This window comes from Cydia pomonella, chromosome 18 (assembly GCF_033807575.1).
Source record: "Cydia pomonella isolate Wapato2018A chromosome 18, ilCydPomo1, whole genome shotgun sequence".
NCBI classification, from domain to species: domain Eukaryota; kingdom Metazoa; phylum Arthropoda; class Insecta; order Lepidoptera; family Tortricidae; genus Cydia; species Cydia pomonella.
The window spans coordinates 9727599-9740890 of NC_084720.1; the positions used below are offsets into that span (position 1 = coordinate 9727599).

The 13292-nt window shown below is 38.2% G+C and overlaps 1 protein-coding gene across 2 annotated transcripts in view; it reads right to left on the reverse strand.

Annotated features, from left to right (window-relative positions):
• Positions 1-13292, reverse strand: part of LOC133527592 (semaphorin-1A) — a 533145-nt gene that overhangs the window by 468477 nt on the left and 51376 nt on the right. For both annotated transcript variants that reach the window (XM_061864661.1, XM_061864660.1), the window contains exon 2: positions 8158-8454. In XM_061864661.1, coding sequence (XP_061720645.1) covers positions 8158-8254 — 97 coding nt within the window. In that variant the 5' untranslated portion in view covers positions 8255-8454. The remainder of the gene's footprint in view (positions 1-8157; positions 8455-13292) is intronic.

Sequence of the window (13292 nt, forward strand, 5' to 3'; positions counted from 1 at the left end):
ATTCTTAATTGCGTATTTTTACATGCAATGTTCCCACCGCAAAAATAAATACGCAAATAAATATAACAACCCACCACCAAAAGTACAAAACTCGACACGTGTTTCGCCTCTCTACGAGGCATCCTCAGGAAATGCTTGAGATGTTGACGGTCTGACACCCGACAACTGACTGAGCTGTCTAGAATGGTCGGCCATATTTATACCTTGACCAGTCCCCCTTCTGTGCAAGTGAGAGTGAGATGGAAAAATTCGTAATAACGGCGTTGACGCAACATTCAACTCATCCGTTCGATAATACGAGTACACGGATTAAAAAATATTAGGCATATATGACCCGACCCGCTGATGTATGGACGCGAAACGACTTTTATATAAACTGCCTATCCAATTGGCAGAGATTAATAAACAGGAATCACATGGCCACCAGCTGTCCCGCCCGTACAAAATAGTCAATTGGAAATTTCTACTGGCACGCGTAATAGGGTGCGACTTACCCCTATTGTTACCGCGTACATTGTGCAAGAACACCTGGCTTCCAGCTCATTAGGGGGAACCAGTGAAGCTAGAACCCTCTCCAATGCGGGGAAATTAAGACTACTAAAATGTTTCACTTTGTTATAATCGAAGTTTTTACTCATTTACATATCAGTAAGCAATTAAATACCTAATTAAATACACTTGAGATCTGCTCGGTCGCAATTACGAATGTTTGCTCGCATGAAAAGGAAATTACCTTAACATCCCGTAAATTTTAATACTTTTTTTAACCGGTCTTTAAATTCCAAGTTTGCAATGCAAGCGCTTTCCTAGACTGTTGACAATGTTAGGGACGTTCGATTGGTGACAGTACGGTTTTGATCGCTTTGAAGTTACCTGAACAAACAAACCAATTTTGACTGCATACATGTATTCCAAAAGCCCATATACAATTTCGAGCTTTATCGAAATTCGGATATGTGGATATATCCATTGTATATTCGGTAGGAACCCATAGAATTTCACGATAGAGGTGGATCTTTTAGAAGAACAAGCTTCATAATAACCAAAAGATTATTCTTAGTACATGTGTGGTGGATAGGATACATATAGTTTCCAAAAGATGTTTATGGGTTATATAATCGGACTTAAGATTGTTTTCAATGCCGCTTTGTAAAATAGTTATCTTCTCAGTGTAAGTGTATATAAGACGTTGGATCACAAATAAACTGGATATCGGTATTAAAATAAGTACGCCAAGGCCTTATTTTCTTTTTTCCTTTCTTCTATATTTAAATATTTCTATATTTAAATATAGAATAGAAATATCTTACTTACATTCGTCTAAGGACTAAGATTAAACTCGAGAGCAATCCCCACTAAGAGACAGTTGGAAATCGCGAGCTCCCACAGGAGTGGTCGGGAAACACGTTTCACTTGACTAGTGCCTCACGTCACTGGCCCATTTCTTACGTCCCATTGACTGCTATGCATTCATCGGGCCTTTTCAAATGAAGGGGTAAATGAAACTCAGTGTAAATGAGGACGAATGGAGATTTATTGTTGGAGTAAGGGCCTCTTTAGCTTTGGCATCGCGCGTGCTAATAGGGGCAATGAAGGTTTGTTTAGTTTTAAACTCTTTAAAAGTTTTTTTATTACATGCATGCATGTAAAAAAATTACCTCGATCTGTGACAAAAGATTAACACTATCCTTATTCGAAGTAAAGTCAATTGTAGGAGAAACACCCGACTCAAACTATGGATTTTTATGGAACTTTCTTTTTTCCAGGTTACAATTTTAAGAAATCACTTTTTAAATAAACATCACGCTTTTTGCGCAATAAAAGCATTACAAATCCTTATTGTATCCATGTTAATATCATGTTTCTATTTTAACAATAGCAAAGTATTCATGGAGCCAGCGCAAGTTATTGAATTCTCCCCAGCCTGGTTCATTATTATCTTTATAATCCGGGTTTAAACTGCATTACAAAAGGTCTAACACTGACTGGGACTATTTTTTTAAAAGCTTCCGTATTTGCGCTGACGACGCCCTCGACAAATATTTTTATAAGTAAACCAATGTTTGCACTGGTTTTGTCGGACGGGTTGAATTAAATCAGCCTCTGATTGTGATTCGCCTTAATTTTGTACGAATCTTGAATAAATTGTCTTTTTCGAATATGTAAGGATATACTGCTAAACATATTTGGAAGCTGAATAAAATTTGGGAATACAGTAATAAGACTGCAGGGTTGAGGCACACTGTATCACACTGCAGTGTGAATGAAATTGCAAATGACCGGATAGCATGCATAGCACAATGACTGCTTTCAAATGGAAACGGTCATTTCCATTTTTTGTCACACAATGCACCAGAAAACTGTAACCGTATTATGTTTCTGTTCAATTACAAGAAGTTAACAAACTTAAGTTTCATCTACTTTTCCTACATGAACGAAGCCCCCGGAATAGTCTATTACTCATAAAGAGCGTTCCTGGTACTATATTTCTAATAATAACTAACTTACATTTGTGTCCGAGCTCGCAAAGGAATCGCCTCAAGCAACAAATGTTATGCACATGCGGTTAACTGCCGCAATGACTATTCGCAGCTCGCATTTAGATACGAACAAGTGCCGCGGCCGTTAACATCAAACCAAGTGCTGTTTACGAGCAACCGCAAACAAACAATATCATAGACAGCCCTTACAACTATAAGAAATTAATCTACGTGTCCAAAAAATAAAACAAACGGAACAATAAATCCCACACTGAGAAGACAATATATCGCGTCATCATAAACTTGTCCCTCTCCCGCCAGGCGGCGCCATGACCCCCCTTTCTTCGTCCCCTCCCCCGCCACCCTCAAGCCGCGACACCGCCGCACGCACGTGCGTGCACAGCTACTTGCTTCAACCATTCAGAACACCACAATCCAAGCAACAAAACACCTTAACGGAAACTATTAAAGTCCATTATCAAACCGCTACTTTCCAAGAATGCTGCACAATCCATTACTCACCATATCACGTTGCTATTAAGCACATTTTATGCTGCTTATCGACCGCATTCCCGAGAGTTTAAAGCGATTGTTGTCGATGAACGTTTGAACTTTTGTCCTTTTGTAAATTAGCGGTTGCGGCTTTAGATTTTTATTCGCTTTTGTGCGGTTTCAACGATAAAAGCGACGACACTGACTTACGAGTCGTGGAATTGATAAGTTAGGTCGCCATTGTGGCTTAACTCGCTATCGGACCGGCAAAAGTTCGTGCAATTTCTTAACTGTCATCGTAAAGCCTGCGGCATCGCTGCAGCGATAAATAAATTTCATAATCGAAGAGCTTCCCGCCATAGGTTAATAAATTGTGCAAGAGAGTGCAATCATAAACAAGGCTGACGACACAGAATTATGCACCCCACCACATAACTGGTCCCTCGGGTATCGGCTCTGACGAATAACCCAATAAGCACCCACGAGGCAAAACGCGACACGTACAAAACATTCCCGGATATAAAAGCTTTACCCTGTTAAGTAATTTATTTCTTCTTCAGGTAGTCCGTGAATGGTTATTTTATGGTCCCACTTAAACGTTCTATAATCCACGCAGTTCAAGCATAAAAGGGGGTGTCGGAAACCATAATGCAACGTGAGCGTCGTACTCTACGGAATTCATCTCGAGACGGCACCTGTTTCAAGTCAAAGGTCATAAATCTTAGTTTTTAGGGAGACTTTTTAAGCCTAAGTATCTATTGTACGATTTATACCATATTAACTCTCTCCCCTATTCATATTTGATATAAATATTACTGCTCCGTTTTCAAGCCTAGTTTCGATGCAGGTGGCCTCTTGGAGACCCGTTAGCACTAAGCACTCTTATTACTTAAAATTAAAGTCTAATTTTCATTTTGCTTATTGCAAGTAGATTTTTTTTTTTCAAAGTTTTGCACTTGTTGACTGAAACCCACGGCATATAGCATCAGATCATAAACTAACCTATCTTAACATCCAGTGGGATACAGAGCCATGATTCATCTGCGCTGAGTCAGAGAAATCTCACTTAGTAACCAGTTCAGCCCTCCACAGCCTACCCACTTGTAAACGAACCGGTCGTATGATCTTAACAGAGCCTGTGTTCCCATCACTTACCAATGGATTGCCTCAGATAAACCAATTGAAGTACAAGCTCCGATTAGACATAGTTATGACATATATTTTAACCAAAATTTTACTTTTGTCTTTTGACGACCGGTTTAGCCTAGTACCCACTAGGCTAAACCGGTCGTCAAAAGACAAGTGACCCTGCCTACGAAGCTGATGGTCCCGGGTTTAAATCCTGGTAAGGGCATTTATTCGTATGATGAGCATGGATATTTATTCCTGAGTCATAGGTGTTTTCTATCTATTTAAGTATTTATAAATATTTATATAATTATATATATCGTTGTCGAAGTACCCTCAACTCAAGCCTTATTGAGCTTACTGTGGGACTTAGTCAATTTGTATAATAAATTCCTGTAATATTTATTTTATTCATTTATAGCTCGAGATCACATTTGTATTGGTTAACTAGGAACACTCGCAAATTACGGTCAGGATTTGTACAAATTGTACATAACGGGGTATAAGTCTCTGACGCATTTACATTATCCTTACGGGCAGTGTTGGCCGAACGTTATTTGCAATTGACCATAAACCATTACAAATTGAACCGTAAACCGTAACGGACGGTTACAGTTTACGGTTCAATTTATACTGGTTAATGTTCAATTGCATTAACGTTTCGGCCAACACTGCTTAAGAGTGTGTAACGAGCGAGTAACACTATTACGTAGTAGTACGGGTGAATAACAAAAAAATATTTACTTGCACTCGGTATAACAACATATAGTATAATTTTGAGGTAAGTATATGAGTATATCAGTTAGGCAATATACTCGTAATTAACAATATGTATACCAACAAGTAGAATAATTTTATTTCGTACAATTAAGGGTGGATATAATAGTACATTAATTACGATACAAGTGCGAAAAATAGGAAATTCGAAACGAGTGGCGATAAATTAAAACATGACCGAAGGGAGTGTTTTAAATCGACACGAGTTGCGAATTACCTATTCGCACATGTATCGTACAACGTTTTACAGTACATATGGCCCTTTAAATGTTCGACACAGTAACGTAATATGTTAATTTTCGCACTAGTGCGGTAAAGAAGCACCATATGTACTGTAAAATACAATATAACGACTACCAAATGTAATATATACACATACACAATAATACCTAATTTCTAGTCGTAAATAATTATATATTTACATATTTCATTAAAAACATGAAACTCTAACCTACACTACACGATACTGCGCTCAAATATCGCTCAAAATATGTCACAAATACATAATAGCCATAGCCAGTGAATGTTATATCAAAAGTTATTAGTTATTACCTATATGTATGTCTTATTAATTATATCCCTGTTATATAGAGTGAAACGCACCCTATTCTTACAACCGACGCATTTGTATTGAAGTGACAAATGAAAATGATTCTCATCCTTCAGGCATTTAAAAAATATAGGTATTAGATATCGGTAATTCGGTATTGGAGTTAAATTTATAACTGAAGTACTGCCTTCTAGACCGTCCTAAGCGATATTTAATATCGGAGCCGACAGCGATATGTCACCCATGTCGATTCCATGTCCTGTCAGATATCGGGCAAGAATGTTTGTTTAATTCTATCCAAGAAATGGCCAAACCGTTATTTGAAATACACGTAAAATGTTACTTTGTTGTAGTGAAACATTTCTACAAATTACTCTGGCTTCCCCTATCTTGGTTATTACAAGAACACTTTGAAACTCGTAAAATAGTCTGTTATCTCGCTGGCACTCTAGTTATAATGGAATCTTTACCCTGGTGGCACACTTAGCTAGCAACACTATCTACTGCCGCCGGACGCTGGTGCAACACTATTCGCAATTAGGTTAGTTAGATTGCACCAACTTATCTCCTAAGGCATATGAACTATCATTGAACTATCGCCAACAATGCATTTTACCCTATCATTATCAGCCGCTTTCACATCTCGCTTGGGAACACGATTCATCATTTCACCGTTATGTATTGAGACAAATTGTTCCAACCAAGTTCAATTACCCTTCAATAGTTCACGAACAATAATGGTGACAGATACGGCCAACTCTTATCGACGAATAACAATTTTCTCAATAAAAATCTCATTAACATCATAACATTTGTATTTATTACTTCCAATGCGTGTATCAGTTGGACAAAGTATTTTTCTAATTCGATTCCAATTCGTTCCCATGACTTCTCGAATTTAATTTGCTATGCGCTTAATAAAGTTGATATTTCGAGAATGGATATCGTTGTGTAATTCATATAGCGGTGACCGCATGCTCAGTGCTTTTTCCGAGACCCCGCATCGCTATAAATGGTCGTATATTAAACCGCAAGCGGTCTACCTGACCCTTCTGGTTTCGATCGCTGGATCACATTACATGAGAGGTGTTGACTCGCTACGAGTGTCTCTACATCAAACAGAGTAACTGAATAGCGGACTAATTAACTCGCGAACTTAATTTTGTCAATATTGCTTCATTACTACGGCTATTACGGGTACATTTAGCCCTTGATTGTCTCGACTTAAGACAAATGCCTTCGCAAATTACTTAACATTAGAATGTCAGCACATTAAACATTATAACACATACGAACGATCCGAAACAATGGCCGGATATGAGGCAGGATATGCGTCCGACACATTCGCGTCTCCATGTGTGACGTCAGCGTGTCTAATTTACGTTGATCATTATCATTAAACGGTGGTGGACTGTTGTTGCAAGCTTAAAGCACTTGTTTATATCCGCTGGAGTTTGCAGTTTACTTCGGATGACTCGAAACTTTCCAGCATATTAAAACAAACACGTTGAAGCGACTATCGACAAAGTTCCGTCCGCTACGTTAAGCATCGCATCCGCTAATCCTCGCTGCAAAACGCAGAACAAACTGCTTCTCTTTGTGTTGCACTAATGAGGGCCACGTGGCTGTCCCCCGCATTGCAGGCTGCACAATAAAACAATGCACAGTAGTACACAGTGGACCATTCCTGCAGGAGTCGCGTGACTCCGACTCGTTACTTCAGTTCCTGACTGTTTGTATTGTATGGGCCGACTATTTCCAAATGCCTCGCCGGAATGGCAACGTTGTCGTTTATCCTTCCATGATAAACGCTATTGTTGTTGTCTGCTGAATTTGAAATAGGATTTCTTAATTTCGCAAATGCATTATAACTTTATGGTTTCGTTTTTTACCGAACTTGTATTGTTATTTTTGTCGTTTCCAACATATTTTAAGTTTTCTCTCCGATAAAAAGGCAAAGTCAATATATTCTTTATTCAAATAGGCCTAGCAACTAACACTTTTAAATTTAAGAATATCAATCAATTCCAAATAAGTAAGTACCCGCTCCCGCTTCATACGTAAGTACCTTATTACTTATTATTATATTATTACTCTGTATCGGCGAATATTCGTAAATATCCTATTTAGGTATTCGATTTACAGCATAAGATTAGAGCCAGACATTGAAAGTCCTTGACAGTGCCTAGGGATTTCCCGAAGCCGCTGGATTCTCAAAATAACGATCCTTCTGATTGTGTAATTTCTGTTTAGTAAATGGCTTAACTACGGCTACGGATGTCTCAAGAGCTAGCCAAATTATATGTGTTGGTGAACATTTGGTATTCCCAATAGGTATTCAGAGAACAATAACAGGCCAATTCCCAAAACTGGCCTCGAACATGTGTTGACAAGGCTTGATTCAGAACTTAGGGTAATGTTTGGACATTATACCTAATTCAAACAGATGGGTAAACAACAAATTAATAGCGTGTTCTAGTTGTCTTGGAAGATTCCGTTTACCAATTCATATAGGAATGTCCCTAACAGACAAGACGCGTTCTGTTTACATTCCGTCAGAGGACTCATGACACTTTGACACAAACACGAAAACTTTTGAAAGGAGCGTTTGTTCGCGCGTTGTCACCAAACAAAACAACATAAACATTGGCTGTGCCGCGGTCGTGAACTTCACTTAACACTACCTATTAGGTCTGTTGCACCGCTGCGTTTCCGTGGCGGTGAACTCACCTAGTTGGGCGAAGACTTTCGGGCGCACGTTCTCCTGCCAGGCGGCGGCGGCGGTGGCGAGTAGTGCCGCCAGCAGGGCACAGCGGAGCACGAGCATGGCACTAGTCACAGAGCGACATCACTTGGAACACTCGCGGCGCGCGGGGCACAGGCAGGGCGCGCGGCGGCCGGCGGTGGACTGACTGCCGGCGGATCGCGCAGGCGCTGGCGGCGCCCCGCGGTCTCGCATGCGTGGTGTTGCGGAGTGCGGACCTCGCACGTGACGCAGCCCTCCTCGCAACCCTCGGCTATCCAACCCTGCGACGTCATAATCGCGTTAAAAAAACGCCTGCATATCCTAATGAACTCTAAACCTGCAATTGGGACTGGCGGGGAGTCTTTGTTTATAAACGATTTTGAGTGCATTAAAAATTCGTTAGGGGCGTGACAGTTCAGCGAATCGTAAGGTCGCAATTAAGACTAAGTTTACAAGCGGGTTTAAGCATGCATTACAAATCCCCTTCCGGAAGAAAAACAGACGCGAATCGATGTGATTTTACTAATTGACGCCTCCTCCTTAACGACAGAGTCGAACCAACTAATAGGTCGGTGCCCGTAGGTGGCTCCCAGTCTAGAATTGTCTTGTTAACCGATCAGTTATCGGTGTTTCTTGAAATTCGTTACAAACCATTCAACTAATTTAATGGTATACAATAGTAAACTAGAGTATTGTTTACTTATAACAAATGGTATTGAATTTATTAGATAAAGAGAGGACTTATGATGGATCATTTAATTATACACGTCATAAAACTAATCGATTATTAGTTACCATTCAGCAAAAAAAAATCCACATGCAAACATTGCCAACACAAAGTTCTAAATCCGGGTTCATGAAAAAGAGGGATATAACTTTGTCGAAATACTTTTCGTGGAACGGTGGGGTGCCCTAGCAACTTGTTCATTATTTTTAATTCCACAAAGTTCGTCCCTTATAGCGTTATTGGGTCAGTTTGGAACCGTACCAAACTAAGTCGTGTTCAATGTTAGAGCACCAGTGAGATGCATTGTTGTCGGCCCGTGTGAAAATCGATAAAATAAACATTATTGTGCATGACTCCTTTATCGATGGCCCCTTTAGCATTGCATAGAGCGTGCAGCGTGCATTCTCTTTATGTTCGATAAACTACCAAATATTTATATCTAATCATGCATACAGCTAGTTAGTTACTTTGCTATAGACAGTATAGGTGAAAGTGTAGCTTAGGTACCTACATTGCAATGAAACTGAGTAGGTTGAGTAAGTTGCCAGTCATCAGTACCTACTATTATTTACTCTGAATTAACTTGACACGTCTAAAGTCATGTCAACTTTACGGTACCTACTGTAATGTTCGGCAAATGCTATAAGTACAAACATATTCAGACAAAGAAATGACTAACATCAGAGAGCATAGCGGTTAACTTTCATTAACATACCTGATGTCGGTATATAATCAAAGCTGAAAAAAATGTGGGTATCATATATTTTACGAGTAAGAGAATAATCTCAGAGAATATAGAGAATATGCAATAAAAAATATCCTAAGTTATTGTGAGCGTTTTGTCCGGTCATAAATTGCACATTACGAAAATACGTAATTAATAGTAACACAGATTTTAAAATTGGCACACATATAATTATGTGAAGTACTGGGTAATACTTTACAACACAAAAAACCATCCCGTGCGATGCATCGATGGTGTGGTATTTTGGACTTAAAGCGATTAAAGAACGCAGGTGAAATCACAGGCAGAGATACCTGTAAGTACATACATTTGATAAAAATTAGTAGTGTAAAATAAACTCGCCACCAAGATTGACGTCCAAGGCAAACCTCATTTTGTATAAAAAGTAATGGGCAACATTTGATTTAGTACCAACGGTCGAGCGTCTGCCATCCTAGAAACTAAGTCCGCTTTCTAACTTTAAGATATGTCAAAAATTTCCTAAAGATACGATATGGAATGGATATGTTCAAACAAAAACGTAATTTTGATACTGACATATCTACTCCATATCGTATATTTAGCAAATATTTGACGTATATTAAAGTTCGAAACGGGCCGTTAGTCAAAGATTCGTTTTCATTTGATTCACAAAGTCATTTTACAGGTAATAAACCGGCCAAGAGCATGTCGGGCCATGCTCAGAGTAGGGTTCCGCAGTTACTCCTCCGTCACAATAAGCTAAACTGGAGCTTAAAGTATAGTAGATTGAACAACCAAGGGATAAACTGTGGATGTACGTCTTTTTACTATGAAGGGGAAACTTTTTGCGATAACTCAAAAACGCTATAGTTTTCGTTTAATGTCTTTTTTAAGCTCTACTTTCAAGATTATTTTCATATTTTTTGGACCTATGGTTCAAAAGTTAGGGGGCGTTAATCTCCGAATATTTTCACTTTACCAAAAAATGTTTGTTGAAGACCCCTATTAGTTTTGAGAGACCTTTCCAACGATATCTCACACAGTAGGGTTGAAACAAAAAAAAATTCACCCCCACATTACGTGTAGGGGAGGTACCCTAAAAAATTAAACTTTTAAATTTTTTTGTACGACTTTCTCGGCTTTATTGATTTATATATCCATGCCAAATTTCAGCTTTCTAGCACTAACGACCACGGAGCAAAGCCTCGGACAGACAGACAGACAGACGGACATGGCGAAACATAAGGGTTCCTAGTTGACTAAGGAACCCTAAAAAGGTGCTACTTTCCTGCACACGTGCGGGAAATGAGCACTTTCCGTGCATATGTCGAAACTTTAAAGAGCCATATGTAAGTACTGTAAAACGATGCTCGTGTCGATTATAACACTCCCTTCGGTCGTGTTTTAATGTATCACCACTCGTTGCGAATTTCCTATTTTCTATACTTGTATCGTAAATAACTATTTTAATACAGTTGCTCAAAAAGTGCTATTTTACGTATCTGTTTAGCGTTCGTAAATTTAGTTTTTGCGAACTAGTGCTTTTTACTTATCCAACTTTTTTCAATTTATTTCTGACCGCAATCCACCCCAAAGAGTTTGGATACTTTGGATACCCAAAAATGTTTCAAGTTACGATATTTCACTAAAACATTTTTTTTAATTATTGGCTAACTGAAACTATCATTGCCACGTTGGCTGTCGTTAAAAGAAAAAATTAAAAAGTAAAACCGCTATTTTCAGTATTATCACTTAAAATTTAGTTGTATCAAAATAATTCAACTTAAAAATTTTTTTGACGTAGTGTACAGTGCTAATTTAACAATATCATTAAAGTTCAAAGGCAAATTCGTCACTGTAAGGTCTGTAAATGTAATAGTCACATAACCAATATTTGTTTCATTGTGATTTTTTCGCAAATGCATTAAAAAACGTCGTTCAATGTAGGTACATGTCATTATTTACTTGTCCCGTATCTTTTATTCACTTTGCACCCTGCATTGAAATGTACAATTAAAAACCTTTTATTGTGGCCATAGATTCAGTTTAGTTTGCTGTAAGCAATTAGGCCTTGACATCTAGACAAGTACGAGTATGTATACCATATTATCATAGAGTCAAAATTAAGTGCTCACTCCATTCATGGCTATCATTAATTCATTGCGCCGTGAATAAACGGAAAAAAATTAACCACGTATTCCTGAGGTCATAAGGAAAAAATCTTATACAAATGTAAAAACAAATTGTTCCGGCAAAAAAAAATTGTACTTTTTGTATGTTTGTATACAAAATAAGTACAAGTTCTTGGAAAATGTATGGATTAATATGAATTGGTTAATTTCTTTCGTAAAATATAGTCTATTCAAAGTGTTCCTGATTGTCAGTTTGATAGGTATCTGGACGTCTAGAGTTCTAGACTAGGTCCCATAGTGGCGACATCGCCACCAAAAAGGCGTTATGAACGGAAACACGATAAAAACGATTTTTTAATTAGTATTAACTCTGAATGAAAAAAGTTTATATGATTTTTTTTTTCTAAATACGATCCGGATTAGTGGTATACTGTTAAAATTTCTCCGTTTCCTCGCAGGCACCGAGTATAAATTAATTATGAATTGTAGGGAAGGTGTGGTAAAGCTAGTGGTACGTTTTTAGCTAAATATTTATATGATCTATAATCCAGTCACGACGTCCTTTAGTAATTTTTAGGGTTCAGTACGAAAAAGGCACAAAAGGAACCCTTATGGTGCGACTCGGTCCGTCCATCTGTCTGTCTGTCACATCGCTAAGTATCCCAAGAACCACTTAAGCTATCGATTTGACATATGGAATAGTTATGAATAACGCTAACCCAGTCATTTTCAGTATTATTCATTCAAAGTATTATTCTATTTTTATTAACTAAAGAAAATGCCGAATATGATAACCAACTTTACGTGTGTTTATTACACTTGAAATTTCTATAAGATTACATTAAAGACAACTTTTTTCAAACAAAAGAACAATCGGTTCAGATGATAGAGAATTATCCTCGAAAAACCAGCATACTCGTACGTGCCATTACAACGCGCCAATTAGTTGCACAGTTTGCCGACAGATGACGCACACATTTATACTTAGTATAGGTACTTCTGATTAAAAGTTACACCGATTAGTGTTAAGTGTGAATTCATACCTTTGCCACTAAATGCAAGTAGCAAATGTATGAACTCGCACTTAAGGCGAAGGGTAGGGCAAGCTCTTTCCAAACAAACTTTGTGCGCGTTTTTCTTCGTTTGTGTTTGCGATACAGTTATTATTTTTGGCAAATATGCTTATGTTTCTGTTAGCTAGCTTGATTTTTTTTTTAATTATATTATTGTTTTTTTTTTTTAATAAAGAAATATTTCTACATCAAGTTCTACGTATATCCAATATATACAAGCAAAACATTAAATTAAATGCTATAGTGCCAAAACTAACGAATAAAACTTGCACAAGGTTTGTATGGAGAATGCCTTGCCCTACACTGCACCTTAAGGTGACAGTCCATTTCTGACCGCAGCTGCACTACTGCTCCGACATTACTGCAGCGGCCTGAACGCGTCGGTGTTATTGTCAATTTCCATAGTAAAATCAATGACGGTACCGACTGCACGTAATATGGTAATTTTAACGTATTTCCGACCGCAGCTGCACTACTGCTC